This window comes from Branchiostoma lanceolatum, chromosome 1, assembly GCF_035083965.1.
Source record: "Branchiostoma lanceolatum isolate klBraLanc5 chromosome 1, klBraLanc5.hap2, whole genome shotgun sequence".
Lineage (NCBI taxonomy): Eukaryota > Metazoa > Chordata > Leptocardii > Amphioxiformes > Branchiostomatidae > Branchiostoma > Branchiostoma lanceolatum.
In genome coordinates, this window is record NC_089722.1 from 26,363,018 (window position 1) to 26,382,873 (window position 19,856).

At 44.6% G+C, this 19,856-nt stretch overlaps 2 protein-coding genes across 3 annotated transcripts; one reads left to right on the forward strand and one right to left on the reverse strand.

Moving 5' to 3' along the window:
* The first annotated feature begins 174 nt into the window (after positions 1-174).
* Positions 175-9,340, forward strand: LOC136445199 (uncharacterized). Its single transcript, XM_066443070.1, has 19 exons — positions 175-277; positions 688-820; positions 966-1,127; positions 1,344-1,444; positions 1,792-1,947; positions 2,167-2,317; positions 2,889-3,066; positions 3,426-3,564; positions 3,909-4,102; positions 4,521-4,636; positions 4,881-5,196; positions 5,575-5,717; positions 6,294-6,431; positions 6,599-6,680; positions 6,989-7,127; positions 7,429-7,596; positions 7,870-7,978; positions 8,385-8,580; positions 8,887-9,340. Exons 2-19 carry the CDS (start codon positions 692-694, stop codon positions 9,069-9,071), a joined length of 2,802 nt encoding a protein of 933 aa, XP_066299167.1. The 5' UTR covers positions 175-277; positions 688-691; the 3' UTR covers positions 9,072-9,340.
* A 385-nt stretch (positions 9,341-9,725) lies between these two features.
* On the reverse strand, positions 9,726-19,649 carry LOC136445210 (engulfment and cell motility protein 2-like). Of its 2 annotated transcripts, none has more exons than XM_066443080.1 (7): positions 19,105-19,649; positions 18,545-18,642; positions 15,240-15,896; positions 14,566-14,671; positions 12,929-13,643; positions 11,913-12,110; positions 9,726-10,783 (listed from the first exon to the last, which is right to left on the reverse strand). In XM_066443080.1, the coding sequence occupies exons 3-7, from the start codon at positions 15,835-15,837 to the stop codon at positions 10,235-10,237; spliced, it is 2,166 nt and encodes a 721-aa protein (XP_066299177.1). In that variant the 5' UTR covers positions 15,838-15,896; positions 18,545-18,642; positions 19,105-19,649; the 3' UTR covers positions 9,726-10,234. The 2 variants fall into 2 exon arrangements, with proteins under 2 accessions (XP_066299177.1, XP_066299185.1); XM_066443088.1 differs by lacking the exon at positions 19,105-19,649 and adding an exon at positions 18,887-19,093.
* Between the last annotated feature and the right edge of the window lie 207 nt (positions 19,650-19,856).

The window sequence follows — 19,856 nt, forward strand, 5'->3', positions numbered from 1 at the left end:
CAAGATATTTTACAACTATCAAGGATCCATATGCTTTTTAGTGCGTATACGCTTTCCTTCATATTTTTCTTAGTGTTTCAACAACACACACCGTGTTATCCAGAAGAATTTGCAATATAAAGAAAACACCCTTCCATGTTTAGTGGTACGGCTTGCTACCCGAATACACGTGCTAGCATGCTCAGGTGTTTGAAACACCTGTAAAAGTGCCTTATCTGGCGGTTGAAACTGCGTGGCGTTTCATTCCTGGACAGACGGCAACGGCAGCAGTACCAAGGTAAGGGTGTCTGTGTGTGCATGTGGAGGACTACCAAAGTGTTCTTTGAACACTGAATAAAGCGTGCATGTGTATATCTAATTGTCTTCATCTATTTCCGAAGCCTTCTAGTTGTGTACTTGTTTAACATGACGGTGAAATGTAACCACGTGGCGACTTCAAAGATAGAACACCATAGTTCGACTGAAAATATTTAGCTTTTCTGTTACGCTGCAATCGCTTGCTCTGCAAATTATTTATCTTGATACTGTCGGGGGAAAAGTTTTTATTCTCGTGTTCAACTGCAACAGAATTATGTCTTAGAGAGTAACAAGAATCAACTGCCACGTTATGGGAGTTAGAAGTCACTGACGGAATTACTGAATGAATGTGTTTCTTACACGCGTTTTTATCATTCTTCCCTTTCGTAGCATCATGACCTCCGTTCAAAGCGTGCTTGTGTTCTCCCTGGTATCTATATTTGTGATCCCTTTCGCCGAGGGCTCGCATTTCCGAGGAGGGACCATCTCTTGGCTGCCCTTGGGAACGCCTACCGAAACCCAAGTAAGTATGACAGATTACACAAAACATATTTCAATCGTAAGTCTCTTTCTGCCGGGTTTTTTGGATGGTATATTTTTGGCGATACCTCAGGAGCGAGGTATTTGAAGGTGGACACAAATGACTACCCGTATGTCGTGCCATGTAGGCTTTCTTCAGATTCAGCCTTGGCTGGAAAAAGACGAGTGCGACAGGAACCGGATGTGACGTAGCTGCTCTCCAGGGCGGAACCCTTGTCTCGACCAATGAGGACCCTTGGGAATGTGTGTCCGGTTGTGCGTCCTCCGGTACCGTCTTTCTGGCCAATCAGGTGAGAGAAATTTAGCTTGGTTTCCTGTTAGTATAGTAGCAGCGATGGAATAGCTCTGTGATTAATCAAGTTGAGTTGATAAAACGTTTTACCGTCATACTTTTTCCTCATAAATCATCAATATCTTAGATTGCACTTCAAGATATCACTACATCAAACCGTAATCAATGCTGAGTCAGTGGAGATGCACGACAAAAATTAGATTGTATTTTTCAGGACTACTACTGTACCGAATTCAACGTTGGTCAAAACTGGGCAAAGGCTTCCAACGGCTTTAGCCATGATTTTCGAGACACTGCGGACACATACATTGTTGGGTAAGGTTCGAATTCCTTTTGTACTAGTTTGAATATAATTCCATGTGTGGTTTTAATACAAAACTAACCAAGTCATATACGTCGCTGTATTGGAGTGAAGGCGTGGCTGAATGTTTTTTATTCGAATTAGATCATAACTTTGGTTAAGTTCAGTTGATATCTTGACAAGCTCTGCATTTCATTTCGCTTAATCATTTCAAGGATAACGTTTTTTCAACACCGGCGAGCTATGAAAACTTTGCCTCGATGCAAACGAGGCGCCATCGTTAACGTTATTCATATAGTTCATGTAGATGTCGCCAGGCGTCACCCCCTTACCCTGTGCAACGCCGTATTTTATCCCACAGTTATGAAAGTTGCTGCTGGCTTCAGATCCAGAATCAGGCGACAGGAGTCTTCCACAACCCCTTGATTTCCATGAGGACGACTGTAGACCTCGGTTTCCGGTCAGACACAGGCGCCAGCAACTTCCCTCCGGTCGCCGGCATGCAAACAACCTTTCGGTGAGTAGTCATAGCCTTTCGGCTGTTGTATCTGTATAGACTGTTAAGTGAGGTAGCTTTTTGGTACGTTTGTACTCAAAAATGATCTTGGGAATGTGATAACAAAATTACCAGAACAGAATTTGTAACACCGTTGTTATCACAGCCTTCGGGGCAGGATAGGCTTTCCTTCCGACAGTGTATGTCTTTTGATCAGTCTTTTCGTGTGGTTTCTATCAGTGTCACAAACGGGTGTCTGGGACCGACCAGACCCGCGGGTGCCCTTGGGGTGGCGGACGTGGACGGAGACACGGTGAAATGTCGCTTTGCTCAGGGCGCGGAGGAGTGCGGGGAGGCGTGCGACCAGTTCCCGGGACTAGTACTGAACGAGGTACGCTGACTCAGTCGAAATCATCCTTGTATTTACGTCAAACGAATATAAGTCCATTCGTTGATTCGAGTACGCATCTGCAGTGTCAAAGGTGAAGGTCTCGACCATGGTCTCAATTTGAATAACAATGGCTAGGCGTGTTTTGTTTACGTCTCAGGGGCTTTCACCTTTGACACTGTACATGCGCACTCGAATCTACGAATTGGCTTATTTAAGTCAAACGAACACTGTGGCGCTTGTTATAAGGAGATTCAAGAATCCAACTGCGCACGGGAAGGGCAAAGTCACTTTGACCTTCTCATGCGCAATTAGATTCCGAAATGGGCTAAGTCGGGCTTATACAATCGTGGCAGACACTTGAAATTTTGCAAGCCATTTATAGACCTCGATCCGTTTATGATAAGATTAACTTCTTTTTCTCCTGATAGTCATTTATGGAATCGAAAGTCCTTTGAATTGTTGTAAACGTTGCGCCCTAAGACGATATTTCCCTGTGTCTAACCAACTAATGTATTGTACTTGTATTATACTTGTACATTTACAAGGATGCAAATACGAACTGTTCTTTCAGGACTGCACCTACACATACAGCGGCCCTAGTTCCATCACCATCAGTTCGGGGACATCTCTGTTCTTTGTGGTTGCCGTCATGATCGAAGACTTCCCCGTCCAAACAATCTTTCGTCACAACCTGGAAGTCCCAACAACACAGGCCCTCAGCAGCGTTCCCCTCCAGTTCTTGATAGAAGGTAATAATGCACCTCTGTGCCTTCCTATAATGTTCAAAAACCGAGAGTTTTAGGTATTTTGTATTTTGAGTTTGAACCAATACATTTTTCAAAAGAGGAAGATACATGTTTTTTGAGTGCGAAGTTTAGTAAATTGCTGAGGATAATCTTGACAGGTTCATTCTTGGTTGCAGTAAGATTTCTAGGAACGTTACAACGAATGAAATCTCGCGAGAATCCTTCTCGCGATAGTTGGACAAGTATTCTCGCGATAGTTCACGACAAGTGTCGTCATCCCCTAACCTCTCCATCGAGTTTTATCAGGCCTCAGCATAGGCGTATATGGTGTGTAACGTTACGTTTTTTAATGCAAATTCCAGTCAAAAATGACCCGGGTATTGTCTGTGGTTCTGAGCCCGTGCTGACCGGGTCGACCCCGGCTGTGGACACCTGTCTACCTATCCCTGACTCCGTCGAGTACACGATGACCGTCGAAGCTCAACCTGTAGCACCTGCCACGTAAGACTTTGACTAACTTCGGTCTTTTCCCTCAAGCGTTACGGACGCCATTTTGCGGCTTTCTTGAGCATTGTCAATGAATTGTGCAGATGAATTTTGAAATGGATATCATAGCACAACACATTGCCAAAGTTTTATGGACAATTCCTTTAAAGTTTACCATAGTCACACCTCACCTTGCGGTTCACATGAGAACTGTATACCCACTTATCTAATGCCTCAACACAGTATTTCCTCTAATGATAAGAATAAAGCAAAAAAATAATGTATGAATAGCAAATTTGAAGGTACATAGATCATGTTTGACGGTGAGGAAAACATGTATGTTTGTTTTTGTTCTTCAGAATTTCTGAGATTAACCTTCTCGGACCAAGGGGTATGACAAAGAGCGCCCTGACCGTAACTGGTGACGTCTCGTCCACAACCATCACCTGGACGCCAACCCCCGCTCAACTCGGCCCCTTCATCGTCTGTTTCTACGCCGAGGACTCCAACGCACAGCAGTCTGAGAGAAGATGCGTCTCCCTTATAGTCGGAGGTACTGTAAATGCATTTAAGTTCGCGTGGTTTTTATTTCGCGCTAAGGCGAAAATGGTGTTCGCGTTGGTTTTAAGTTTGCGGCAGCGCTGTAGTCACATACTGCTACAGTATTGGACAAAACTGTTCGCGGTGGTTTTAAACATAAAACCACCGCGAACATTTCTGCATTTACAGTAATGGCTGTCTTTACGCTAGTCACGTCTCCCAACCGATGCCCAATCGCGTAGTTTATGGGTTGTTTATATTCTGATGTTCCAGTGGGACAGTGTTTTTGTTTTCATCATTCCACATGACGTCCTGCCTCCTCTACCAAGATGACTTGTTAAGTTTCTCGATAACAATTTGAATCTTGCATATTGCAATGTTCAGGTAGACAAGGCTGCCATAATGAAGTTTTACATTGTTTTGATTGTCAGGGAGCATCACACCGCCTGCTGTTGATGCATCCACGCTGATCCCTACTCCCGGTACGGCTCCGACAGACTATCCCTGTGACGCGGCCCTCCGGTTCAGCGCGACATTCGACCAGATGGTAAGTACCTACCAAAACACGTACAGAAACACTGATGTGTGACGTCATTAGTGGGTCAAAGGTCTCCGGAATTCGAGGTTGATACCTTCCGCCGTCCGGATATGATCTGATTTTCTACCAGCTGGTAAGTACCTACCAGAGACACGCACACACTGTGTGACGTAAGGCGTGGGTCAAAGGTCCCCGGAAGTCTATACCCTCCGCCGTCCAGATGCATGAAATCTGTTTTTTTTTCCCTCCAAAGGTACTACCGCCGACTGCTGACGCCTTCATCACCTTCTACGACTCCACCAATGCGGAGTTCTACAAACACAACACGAAGATTCCGGACGGTCAGGCGGCGCCGTCCCAGTCAAACACGTACGTTTTCGACGTTCCGGCGAACACCTTCCTCCCCCTGGCGACCTACACCATAGCCATGGACACGGGCGCCGTGGAGGGCATCACGGGGTGCGGGGCGGGGGCCGGCGTGCAGAGTGACGCATACGAGGCGGCGGGAGGAACCTGGAGCTTCACCTGCAAGTTCTACGTACCCGCTCCAGTCACCACCGCCGCGCCAGGTGAGATTTTTCTTCATTCCAGATTTTCGGACTGTGTGAGGGCCTAACTGCTAGCCCTGTTCGAAAATACGTTTTCTTGATCTTGCAATATTGCCCTATAGTACTATCTGTCAGAATGTAACCTGGTCACCAGTCTTATGGCTGCAGGTTGAGTTTCCGCGGTACTGTTAGCTTCTATCCCCTCATGGACAACTAAGCCCGCCCCGGTGATTTTTGCCTTCCCCATGCTGCTTTCCTCGTGTGTCAGCGCTGCCGTTGGCGTGTGCAGGCCCTGACAATTGTCTGGGTTCCAGATTAGTCAGAACGTCGATCGTCGATATTTTCCCCACCACAATGAGCCTCTTTCTATTCTGATGTTCCTTTTTGTTCCAACCATAGCCCCAGCAACAACGGCAGCCGGTGTGACGCCAGGTGCGACACCAGGTGCGACACCGCGAGTCGTCGGCACCCCTCCCACGGGCACACTGCCCACCATGCCCGTCACCGCCATCGTGGTAACCTGTTCTCCCACCAGCATAACGGTACGTCATGGCAGCGGCAACTGAGTTGTCGATTTCTCTCCTTGCCATAGTTCAGAACTCTCTGGCCATCCTCATCGCCAACCATAGTCTTCAGAATTCTGTACGTGCGTTACTCTTTCCGTCGAAGGTTTACTCAATCAGACTTGATCCATACAATTTGTGATAACTACACATAGCGACAGCGATCAGTGAGGAAAACTTCTCATGTACTCCGCTGGAACGGGCTGGTATCTCCAATTCATTGTCCAGTCGCCACTACGTAGCATAGCATAGCATAGCATAGCGTAGCGTAGCGTTCGGATAAGAGGCATATTGCCTATGACATCCGCGTCTTAAGCTTTGACTCGTAACTTAGAGTTCAGAGTTTGTAATGAGAGTTTATGATGGGGTGGGTGAGTACTGCAGTCCCCTCCAGTGGTTGTCCAATTTTGATTTGAAAGTGTTCAGTTTCGGCAGCTACAACATCCGAAGGGAGGTTTTTCCAGGAGTTGACAGATCTGACACTGAAGCAGTTCGACCTGGCCGGCTTCTTAGCTTGGCATGAACCATGTATGTACAGCTTTGTTGACTTTTCAGGTTACAATTCCGTTGTCTGAGATTTCCGGTGTGAACGCAGCTGATATCCGATTCCGGAGTGATCCCTGTTTACCGGTGGTCTCCGGCGATTCAGTCAGCATCACTACCGGACTGCAGGAATGTGGCACTACAATGACGGTACGCTAGGTGGCGCTTTTAAACCACTAACATAGTTGTCAGTAAAGGTATGACCTAGACCTCAGTCTTTATTTTAGTTCACTTTTTTTTTCATCTGCGCATGTATAAAACTCACGTTACAATTTCAAGTTTAACATCTGACCTCAAGTCTGTGTGCTTCTTTTTAGACTCAGGGAGACGAACTGGTTTACGAGAACGACATTCATACCGAGTTTTCGGGCAGCGTCATCCGAGGCAACAGTGTGGATGGTAAACAATCTGTTTTAGTTTCAGGATGCATTTCTACCCTCTAAAATATACGTACAAGTTAGCATGAAAGTTCATCTGAGTTGGTAACATACATAATGAGAAATAGACAGTTGTCCAACTTCAACAATTTCACTCAACGGATCCGGAGTTTTCGACCGAATCATTCGGTGTTAATTGTTCATCAGCTATTTGGACAACAGTTTCTCTCGTTATACACGTACAAGTTATTCCAATACCCTTTAACAACAATACAGTTTTAGCAAGTTTTAAGCAGTTATTTTGCAAACCTTCGTATTTTCATCATACAGGAAAAGTCGAGTGCGCCTACGACAGCAACACCGTGGTGACAGGGAAACGCTTCAGTGCGCTGATGGGCTCCATATTTGGCAGAAGGAGCAGCGGCCAGTTCGAGTTCAACTTCGATTTCTACACGGACAACACCTTCAGGTGAGCATCCTACTAAGGCGACGCGTAGGCACGAAAAAGTGTTAGAATAACCATTTGCGTTGTGAAAATCTGGAAAATGAAAACATCCCTTTTTGGGTTTATAAGAAAAAAAATCCTTCTAGTTTTAGTCTATTGTCTCGATGAATTGCCTGAAAGTATTGATAAGCTCTATGAAAGTACCGTCTCTTAAATCGTATACATGTAATTACAGCTTTGCGATTTGTTTTGACCTTGGGTGAATGATGTCGACCGCCGCCATGTTTGTTCTGACCTTCAATACCTTTCCTGTTTGTGCATCTAGCACTGCCTTCACCAGCTACCCCGTGTCGTACCATCCTAATGAAGAGATGTTCATCGGGGTCCACCTGGTCTCGGACAGCACCGATCTCGTGCTGTTTGCGGACAACTGCAGGGCGACAGCCGGGGCTGAATGGGACAGCACGCCAAGCTACACCATCCGTGAGAACGGGTGCGTACTTTTGAGGGTTAATAAACCATAACTTTATCCATTAAAGGTCTAAGCCATTGACTATGAGTGGTGGCAGTTCCTCAGTTGTACGCTTGGAGGCGTTCGCTCACGATCATCCCCACAAACACGCGAGACTGTATTCACGTCACTTTGGATGCGCAGACATGATTGATTCTGATCGTTAACCTGAACGAAATTTATTTCGATCACTAAACAGGTTGGGTGCCATGTGATATTACAAAAATGACTAAACGTTCCTTCGTTTCTGTTTAGCTGTAACGTGGATCCCCTCCTGACCTGGTATGAACCCGCGGACGCTGGCCGAGCTGCGCGCGAGGAGAACTTTGGCATCGTGGTTTTCCGCTTCCAGCAGCAGTCAACGGTACGTTTCTTCTGCCATGTAGTGAAACGACTTGCTATGTAGCGAAACGACTTGCCATGTAGCGAACTAGCCATGTAGCAAACGACAAATGTGTCTCCCCACTCTGAGTCCCCAGCATTAGTTATCGAGTATCGAGTAGAAGAAACGCAAGTCCCTTTTGATTTCCAAAACGGAGACTTGTAGTTTGACGAACACAACTGTATACATGTTATACTGTACTTGTAAGACGTTACAGGTGGTTTTTACGCTTGTTACGGAATATAGTATAGTATAAGATAAACAAGCTCACGTTTAACACATTTGGAGCTATCCCTTTCCGTCAGGCACGCTTGACACGACGCCAAGTAGAAAAATTAGTTTTTACACGAGGCTTTATGTGGAACTATGCGTTATATTCTCCACACAGCTGTATATCCACTGTGAGGTTGTGGTGTGTGCGGCAGCCGATGCCAGTTCTTACTGCGCCACCGCTCCCACCCTTTGTGCCGCCGGGAGGAAGAGAAGGGACTCCGACGTGGTGGACAAAGAACACCGCTTCGAGGTGACCAGCGGCCCGGTCAAGATCATCAGGGACGACTGGGGGCAGTCAAAGAAAGGCCAAGGTAACTACTCGTAATCTATAACTGTGCACCCCCTAGCGATACGTAGAGGAACTACTGCATAAGGTACTCGCTTAGACAAGGTCGAAACCACAATGTATGGTAATCTTTATGGCTACAATGTCGCTATCTTATTACACCAGTCATGTATAAGATATTTAGCGGCTAGTCATTATTTTCAATATCCTGGTCAGTACATTGTCAAAGATCGACAGAGCTGCTATTAAATTTCGTCTGTAGTGGAAGTGGTCGCAACTCAGTATGGGTAAAGTCTCATTTTTTGATAGCCTTGTTTACTTATTGTTGCAGCCAACAACAACTGGAAGGAGACGTTTTCCGCGGTTGTTTCCCCTCCGGTGCTCGGTGTCCTCATGGTGTGTCTCGGGGTCATCTTCCTGTCGGCTGCGGTGTCGTGCTACTACCTCCGCCGCTACCAACAGCTCTACGCAACGGTGTTCGAGACCGACCACTTGAAACCTTCAATTCTCTCGTAGAGAGAGTTTAGAGTATCGTTATATAACGTGCGAACAATACCTGCGCCTCTCTTGTATTTTGGTGAACTCGCTTTACTTGCAGTGCCAGTGATCTGAAATATTACAAGAAATTAAATTGTCCACATAATAAATGTCACATATTTGAATATTCAAAGGCATCTTCGTCGTTTGTTGATGAATTTATGTGATGAACATCTATGGATTCAAATATTGGAAGAGTTACATGTATTTATGACAAGATAATATCAATAAATGGACATGGAATTTGATCCACGTTTCTCTACTTTACTTGCTTTTTATGAGTTTGCTGAGAAGCAGTGCTGATCGTATACGTTGTGAGCTCTGTTCCTCCTCAGATAGTTAAAGGGGTAACATGTAGACCCACCATACAATTCCGGAAATATGCCCCCAGTGATTAAATTCTATCAAACCCGTCCAAGACACGCTTCATTTGCAGGGTACTGATGTCTATTCTTTACTTACCAAAATATCAACCGTCTTTTATATTCAGCCTTGAGGACCCACGGAAATCTACCGATCTATACTTACAGCTTCAGATGAAACAGATAAATGTAATGTTTCTGGTATTCCCTCACTTTCCATACTTGGGAACGAATGAGAGTAAGATAAGAACTTTAAAATCAATCACATAGATCAAGTTACATTGTTTTATTTGCCTAGGTCATGAGAATACGTGTTTGCCAAGCATGCCTACATTTGTTGCAACACGCCACTACTACACTTTGAAAAATACTTTTTGTATCAAACATTAACGAGGCATTTGAATGGCATTGTCAACAAAAGCGTCATTGACATAACTTTGTACTTTCATACATATCTAAATGGTACAAGACTACACATATTTGGAGAAAAGTTTTATCTGTTGGTCAACGTCAAACCATTTTGCAATTTTTTTCTAAAAAAACAACTTTTCAACCGACATGAAGAAAAATTCTCCTGATGTCACGTTTTCGGAAAGTCACGTGACAGAATTGCTTTGGTCAGAAGACCTGACGAAGACCGAGGAATATGGTCGAGAATTTGCATGGAGAGTAATTTTCTTTGTGTTCATGATCAGCTTGAAAGTTTTCTGAAAATCTTTGCAAGACTTCATATTGCGTCACAGGACAGTGAACTTTTAATGTTAAAGTCTATGTTGTTGATTATTCGCAACTGAAGTTATAGTCCTTCGGATCTTCTGGGATTGGCGGTGGCTGGTTGGGCACGGGGATTCCCTCAGTGTCCAGCAGGGCCAGCTTCATCTCCATACCAAGAAGGATCTCCATGTCCTTCTGCGCAAGCTCTGACGTCATATCCTGTTCGAGAAGTGCCCGAATACCGTCCGTCCACAAGTCATAGACGTAGTCATTTGGCGCCAAAAAGTTCAAAGACCCCTCGGGATCGTAAAGGACTGAAAAGGCGAGCGGCGCTAGGCTCTCCTTTTTCTCTTTCTTTCCTTCTTTCATGATATGAGGACACTCCTTACCAACAGCTAGTCCCTTGATGTCGGAAACAGGTAGCATTTCCGGTAGCATTTCTACCGGAAGTGGAGGTTTTGCTGAGTCGGGGACGTCGCCCCAGTGTAGGCACTTGTGGTTAGGCGCTAGACGGCAGTACCAAAACTTGTCCTTGGACCTTCTAGTCGTGACCTTGTTGAATATCGTCCCCTCGACCAAGGCGTTGAGGCGATGTTTTCTGACTAAGTCCAAAACCTGGACAGACAAGACGTTTAATTAAGTTATAAGAAAAAACACATTAGTTGTAATGCAGTCGACATCATCTAAAAGTAAGGCGTTTTTTTAGTGTTAGAAAATTAGAACACAAGCATTCCCATATCTCTCTTTCTTAATTCGATTAAGTGTACTTCAATATTCACTAAACCTTAAGTCCGATACTTCCGAAACATTTGCATTAAAAGCTTACGTTCCTAAGGCGTCGCCAAAAAGGATACCGAATCGATGTCGTTGAGAGAGTGAATTTCATGTGCCCTTGTTTCTATCATAAGTAGGTGCTACAATACCAACCCTGTCCTACAACAGTAATGAACCGCCCCCGTTCAACATGGAGTGGCACAGCAGTTCATTCATTAAAGGTTTGTCAGGCAGAACCAATGAACTGATGGATTCATCAAAATGACAAAAGCAAAGGTCAGCCTCTTAAAAAGAATGGTCCCGGCCCATGGACCACGATGTCGATCTAATTTTTCAGGTTCTTCTTTTGTTGTAGCCGTCTCATAATGCGACCGGAATACATAATTACTGAGAACGACACACGGTGGAAAAGAAGAGAAAATGATTTCCATCGATTTTATTCGGTAGAGCAATTTGTTGTTACGTGCCTTGTGTTGTATACTGTTTGAAGCGCATTTGATCACAAAATTTAACATAGCGAAGGCAAAGCTTATCTCAGGTATTTGTAGTGTACGTCAAAAGAAGACCAGCTGCGTACGTTTATTATTGTATACCTACGGCTGGATTTCCCCCCAAAAAATGGTGACGGTTTTTATCCATTTTCTAGCTCTGACTCTGAGCGACACTTTCACAAAATACTCGATTTCCGTCTACGATAAATCAAAGAGAACGGCGGTATACAAGACGTGTTTTAATGGTCTTGGGCAAAACGATTTGTTACAGGTTGCTATCATTTATGATTATGGAAACCATTATAATCATAACCTTTGGATGTCAGCTTCTATGCAGTGAGGAAGGGGGAGGGGGCTTTGTTTTTGCCGTTGTGACTAAGATTCGGACAAAGCCCCTTCGTAGCTACGGATTGATCACTGTATTCGTAAAGAGACCGTTTCACCCCTCCCCCCTCCAAATCCACCCGTACATGACATACCTCAGGTCGCTTGTCCTCCCGTAGCTCGCAGAACGGCTCTAGATCCGTGTTTGTCTCCAACATGGACGCTCTCCTGTCCTGGAGGATCTTGATGATCTGATGATAGTCCAGCTCCTGTAAGATGGCGCGGAAACGGTCCATGGTGTCCGGTTTTTCAGACAGTGCCAGTGTGATCTGCTCCCTCACTACGTCCATAACCTGACAGATACACATAGAAGAGACCAGAGTTTAACGATTTTTCCCATCATGCGAACGATATGATACACACACTTATCAATGCAAACCCAGGGCCAAAGATTCGACGGTTACAAATACAATGCAATCTTCTATTTTGCATACTGACAACTACCATACATGTACATCTTAAGATACACTTTACAGCCGTATACAAAATAGATAAATACAGATAATACCAGAATATTGATTAATCTTACGTGAGATAAGCCGGTCTGTACATGAAGAACGTTTACAGGAATTTCCAACTCAAATCTACGATTATATGGATGTTAAAGCTTTACTACGTTAGGTGCTGAGTGGAGTAAATACGCGCTAGAAACGTGCCATTGTTGTCAGCCACTGCACACAGTGGGAAATTCTGCAGTATTCTTTGTGTCTTGTGAGAACTCACTCAAAGAACTCGTGATGAGAGCACGAGAAGAAAGAGCAATGGGACGCCGGACTGACCATTGACAGGGACAACAGAGCAGCATTATCTGTTTCATCTCCAAACCTATAGTCGCTAGACGGTTTAATAGTATAAAAGAGCTGAAACAGCTATACAGTACAGGTATAAAAATTTTTTTAGGAGCTGAAACACAGCACTTGAAATCTGATCCGAAACAGAATTTTTTTGGGAGTTTGAAAGTAAATATATTTTCAATGTAGAACATGTAAGTCTGTAATGCCACAGGAATATAGCCAAATACCGATTATTTCGCACGAACATAGCTTTGAAATTTGAATAGATACGTAGTGAGCATATTTTTGGTTCATAAAAAGACTTTGTCAAAGGTCACCTTATCATAGTCTTCATCCATAGCTCGCATCTCTCGCCAAGTCTTGTTCAGCAGCTGGATGCAGATACAGAATAATTCCTCCAGGGGGCTCTCTTGGGTGAACAGCATGGGGTAATATTCAGTCCCCGTCTCTGAGGGGAGTTCGCCGATCTTCAGCATCTTACACAGTAGTTTGGTCATATCAATGGACGTCCGTGCAAACGGACAAACGTAGTTGTCTTGCCTACACGAGTTCTCCAACACAAGCCTGGTAAACGAGTCTGGATAATTCGCGGCGAAGTAGACTATACAATCCAGGGCAAGGATCCCTGGCGGTCTCTTGGTGAAGTCCATCAAAGGATTTACGAGATTCGAGAATCCGAGTTTCTTGAATTCGACTTGCGCTCTGTCGGAGATTCCTCGGCCTTTCCTCGCCAATGTTCGTGAATTTCCGCCAGGGTTCGGCGTGGCGAATGATTCCGAATCGCTGTCCCTTCCGAAGGCGATCTGGGAGAGTTCGTACAGCTTTTCCAAGTGGGCGGTGTCGCTCGGGTTGATCTTCGTGTACATTCGGTCTTCGTTCAAGTTCATCATCAGGACCTGGAGCACGTGCAGCTGGTGGGCCATCTCTGCGGAAACCTCCCGCCTGCCCCTGATGATGTAGTTGAGCATGACGACCCGGATGTACTTGAACTGTAGCGTTTCTCCGATCTCCCTAGCTTTGACCTTTGAGGACCTAGACAGATAATGGCAAACAAAAGGTCATCCTTGATTAAGGTGTAGCAGGATGCTTTTTTCAGTTAGCTAGCAGTAGTACTAGCCTAAGTGCAATATTCGCTAAAGCTCGCGTTTTCAGCCAAGCACACCAGGTCAACCCCAATCTCCAAGCAGATTTATCGGTGGCAATGACTGCATCCAAAGGGCAAACGCAGCATTGGTGGCCAATGATACTACTTTTGCTCTTTGGATACTAGTACTGTCATCGCCACCCATAGATCTGCTTGGAGATTAGGTCACCCCTACTCTTGGAAGAGAAGGCAAAGAAACTGGTCAGTCACACCGGTGCTAAGGTTTGACGCCCGAGGCTCCCCATACACACGGGACCGAAGAACGATCTGATCGCTAAACTGCCTTTGCAATCCACTCTAGTAGTGTCCACGTCGTTTAAAAGGTTGACTGTAACTGCATAATGTCCCTACTATTACAATAACTGCAAAACTAAGTAAATTGTGATAAGATACGAGCCATATAACCCATAAACTACCGCTTCTTCTCTCAGCCCTAAAGCCTGAAGTTCGAAGCTCATAAAACCAGATTGAAGATACCATAAATAGTCTGTTTTCATGCTCCCTTTTCGCAAAAAGTGAATAATTCTCCTCTAAAACTGGTATCCCGAAAGCTCTTGACATTTTAACAAAGGTCCTAGAAAGAAAGCCCTGTGTTAACAGTTAAAAGATCTTAGGCTTGCAAACGCCCCCTCTCCCTTTTGTAGTCCAGCAACCTTTAAACGAATCCTTCCAGAGCGACTTCCTTATCTCTAAGCTTACCCATGCCTCCAGCTGTCCAAGCTAAGTACCAGTTACTACAACAACAGTGATCCCTGGCGTCATGGTTGCCATGGTGACGGCTGTGAAACTGACAGTCGCGGTGGTCCTTACCTGAGCCAGAGTGCGTTGATGAGCGCCACGGCATTAAGCTGGACCTCCGGGACAGGACTCTTAAAGTGCACGGTAATCTCTTCAACGGTAATCTGGGCAGAAATCGCTACAATACAAAACGTACGTAAAACCATTAAGATGGAGCTACATGTATAGACTTTTTTGTTGTTTTACACAAAAGGCAAATGTTTGCGAAAGACCTGACTGTGAATGTATGTTGAAGATTTGGATATGCAGCGTATAAAGGTTTCTGTGGCAAAGTTGTTTTACGTTGGGCATTTCAATGATATAGCCAGGTCAAATTTTCCATATGCACTGTCGTCCAAAAGTGCGTCTTTTGAAAAGTTACACCAGGACTTATTGACACATTGGCAAGATATGCAGAATTTAATTTGTAGATACTAGTTTTCTATTTCTAACGTTATATTTCTAGTCATATTTCCGAATTCTCTTTTGTGTGTGTATATGTATGCATGTATATATGTTTGCTTGTGCGTGCGTGTGTATATGTATGTATGTATGTATATGTGTGTATTTGTATGTATGTATGTTTGCTTGTGCGTGTGTGTGTTTGTGTACGTGTGTGTGTATGTATGTGTGTGTGTGTGTGTCACTGTGTGTGCGTATTCCTGATGAACTCATTTTCTCTTTTCTTACATTATATTACCACATACCTTTGTAGAGATCTTCGCTACTTAATATAGCACATTCCAAGATAGCGAGAGACCGTTGCAGAATCATAGCCTCGGCCGGGGTGCTTCTTAGGACGTACCCGATTATCTTCCGTATAAAGTCGTCGCTGAACTGTTTCCACGGAAGGATGCCGTGGTCCATGAACTGCAGAAAGGCTGTCAATATGTACGCTAACGCTTCACCCGTTGCCGTGCCCTCTACCACCATGTCAACTAACAAGGGCACGCCATTCCGGTACACGAATTCCGTCGCGAATGTCGTGTCGGACGAACCGCGAGCTAGCTTCATCAAGGCGTCTTTCGTCGGCAGGACGAGAATCTCGCGGACCGTTTTGGACGGAGATGTCGTCAATCGCAAAATGGCGCCGTTTTTAATCTCCGCACGGTTCTTTTCCGTTATGTACGCCTGGGATCCGTCCGAGTACTGCAGGGCGTATTCCTCCGGGCTCTCCAAGCCCCAGTGGTCGCATAGCTTAGCGATGATGTCCGGTAACGGTCTTCGTTGGTTGAAGTCCAAGAACTGGGCCACTCTCCCGGGCATCTCCACCGCCAGCTTGACGATATCCTTGGAAACCGGCATGTCGTCTCTTGAAGTGGTCTTATCCCGTCTTCCCGCAACACTTAACTTCCCATGTGTTTCTAGAAGATATGAGAAAGAATAACATTGAAAGGTCACACTCAAAAGTTGACAGACACCACGGTACTAAGCTACCTGTATATCAAACAGGCTAAACAGCAACAACACAACCGACGACGCATCCACGCTACGCCTATCGCGTGCTTCAGTATATTTTACATGGGAGTATATTATGCGGGTTTTGAACCTGGTATAATTGGGGGCATTCTCAGGAATAGTTACCCGTGAATAAGGGCCGCGGGACCCATCCACAAAAGGACACACCGGGGCTACCGCCGAATATTCAAGGCTATTGATAAGGCGTCTGAGACCGTCCCTTTGAGAACTAACGTCCCGCCTAGCCATGGCCTCTAATGATCTAAAAACTAGAACGGCAGACAGTGAATAGCTGAGTATGATTTGATGTATGGGAGGTATTTGGATATGTAAATTAATGTGTATTGGGCGGCATATGTTTTTATGGCCTTGAACGACTTTTGGGAATAGTACATCAATGACTATTTAAGAAAAGGAGCATACTGTCTACTCGTATTAGTGGCAATGGATAAAAACGTTCCCCATATTCATATTGCTTTAATAACCCGTATGTGCGAGAAGTGCAGTATTTGACTTTCAGCTGCAATTATGTATTTATGTACTTGACGACCACAAACATTCCAGCATTGGGATAATTAGAAAACGGATAGTTTAATCGAATAGGAATTATTCATAACTGTCAAAATGTAACGTGAACGTCGTTTTCAAATAAGCTTAATATATTTCAGCAAACTGCTTCACACTACCTATAATTATAGTTATGACTATTTTTGCTTTAAAAAAATTAATCGCGGTAAACTTTCACATTTTTCCGACCGGTCAAAAAACGTCATGATTTCTAACCAAACATCTGTTTACCAGTGCCATACCCTACCAACCACCCTTAGTAGTTTGTCCCCTTGGTAAGTTTGGCAAGCCCTAATCAAACCAACACTTCATAAATATAATGGTTTGTCCCCCCCCCCCCAAACACCACCGTAAAACTGACTGACTTACCGTATAGTAAAACGTATGTGTGTAAAACGCATTACCGTTAATCTAGTTAACAGCTTCCTGACATCTCTGCCCAGATGTCGGCTCATTTAGGAAAAACTGTGTCTAAATTGGGCCATACATATTTCACCGGCAATCGTTTGGAGCAAGTCTTTGATTATCAAGTTCGTGAAAGAGTCTGAACGATTTTCACCTAATGAACCATGTTTAGAAGTACTCTTTCCCGTGTCTGTGATGGACACTTCTACACAGAAATGGCGCCAAAGTATATACTGATAGCATCTGTACATGTGTTTTAACCCCACCGCCCACCACCCAAAAAAGAGAAAATAAAACCTTTGCTAAACACTGGCAACCGTGTTTCAATTTTTGTGCCATTCGCTATTCTGTTTAAAATCCATGTTCTAATATTTCTCTCTTCATATTCTGCATAGGAGGGAGGGAAATTTGTCATTTTTATTACTCATTTTATAGATCGGGTGACCTTAAAATGTATTCAACCAGACAGCTTGCACAGATGGCCCTTTCGGTGAATCAAGATTTCACCCCAAAAAAGAGATCTCTATCAAGAAACAATTTCTGGTATCATGTTACAAAACAGATGGGGGTAGGGGGGACGCATAGCAACCTAGGTTTGAAGCCAAAGTGTTTCCAGGGTCTATACAGGCCAACTCCTCGGCTCCTAGGCTAAAGCATTGCCCCGGGGAAATGTTCATCACCCTGTCTTCCTCAAGGGGGCTAATGCCAATTTTCCTCGGGGGTATGTTGGCCCTGGAGCCGAGCAGCAGACCTGTGTAGCCCCTGGAACGGCCTGGTTCTCCAGGCTAACAGTGACCGGCGTTACGACATCTGGACCACCCGAGTCGCGGCTATCAAAACTGGGATATCTTCATTTGCAGGAAAAGTCGTACGTTTCTTACGTCAATCAAATAACCACGTGTAGACCATATGTTAAATGTTATAAAGCTGATATTTGGAGTGGAAAAAAAACACAGCAAATAAGATCGATCAGTAGTACTAGTCTGTCCCTAAAAATACTAAAAGGGTCCCGACAAAAATCAAACACAATGGTTATAACTAACAGCTAACATTCCTGGAGGCACTGTCACAATATGGTTGTGAAAATTGGGAATTCGCGTCGTTACCTGAATGATTAACTGTTTTGTATTCCCCCGCGGCATGTATGTATAACTGGGAGCCGTCGCCGCCAGCTATAATTTAGCTTCCCTGTAGTTATATTAAACAATAAAACAGCACTACCTGTGCCGTAGTTAGCTATAGACATTAACAACAGATGTGATATATTGCTGCAGACGTTGTTTAAAGCTCAGAGGACATCTACTATTGTCCTCTGGGCTCACATGTACATTCAGAGCACGCCTCTAAACAGAACACGTTTCCTTTACCATGTTTTGTAAACCTAAAAATTTTCAAATGTTCTTTTTCTCGTGTGAGTCTATTTTGTATACATGTTATTTTAGACGAGACCCTGTTATAGGCAGTAGGTTCCAATGAATAGTACTATTTAAGAACTTCAACATTCTTTAATAGCCGTAAATCTGCTAGAATACATCGCTGTCTATGTAAATAAACAAGAAAGAAACAAGACAACTCATAATACCTTTAATGATTTTTTTCTCGTCCTGTTGTGTCAGCAAAGGAAAGATCCAGTCATTTCCCACTCATCCCTTCTGAGACAATACCGGAAGGACGCGTTTCCTGTAATATCAAGAAAAACTCATCGATGTAACAACTGATACATGTATGATATAAGATCTGGGAAAGAAGGAAACCGGTTCTCTTACGTGAACATTTCCTCTTCTCCTCTGCTGAAGGCGTACACCTACATACGTAATTAGCCGGCATATATGTATGCAGCGTTTACTTTAGGGAACGTAACTCATGGGTCTGAATCGTATAGATCTATACACAGAACGGACAACGAGTAGTACGGAAAACTTACACGAGTTCTCGATGCTGTGTTATGGTCTGGCACAGACAGCTGGGAGAAGTGAGCTAGGTCATCCTCAGAACGGTGCGAAATTATAGCGCGGACGGCCCCGTGGCAAGAAACGCCACAGCCCTCGTCCAACCCCTAATACATATGCTCATTCAATCACAACAGGCGATTCAATCTAGCCTACGAACAAAACCCGACTTTCAGAACAACAGACAACCTACCTGACACAGTCCAGCAAAAACACAGAAATGAACGGGCGAACAGGGCGCTAGACTGGATACAACCCTTCTCCAACTAGAAGTCGTGCGCACGGAACAGTCTATGACGCGACGAGGGGTAGCAACATGACGGGCACAAGAATTTCAAACTTGTCCTGTCGGGGTGTCCGCCTGGGGCGGTCAGGCGGATTCCCTTTCGCCCCTCGCCAAATAATTTGCAGTTGTTGAAGCGGAGATAACGAAAGGTACGCCGATGGAATTTCTGGCCCCACGCCGGTCACCATAAACCCTCTCTTGCAGTTGAGGGTTTAAAACGGGCTACATATGCCCAGTACTTCTGGAATATCGATCGTGTTCGCGCCCTATATCGGTTTGACCTTATTTTGAGACCGCTCTCCTTGTACAGAGACCACCCCCTTTCTGTCGGCACCGCGGCTGTTGTGATCGAAATTGCAGCCGAGCAACTTTGATATCAGTCAGGTCAGGGACGAAGCCCACGGGAATCGTAGCAGGGGGATTTTGCAGATTTAAACAGAAAACGCTCCCAATCCCTTCTAAGAAAACCTCGTTTTACAAATCACTGTCAGAGAGATCTCTTGACTCTAACGGATGAAAGCTAAGAGAATCCTAAGAAAATCAGCTCCCACTTCCATCATTAACAATGTTTTAATCATCCAGAGACAAGAACTTAGGGCGGGACCGCTGTACGAGAGTTGAAGGTCAAAGCGGTCACGGTCGTGTTTGTCAAACCTACA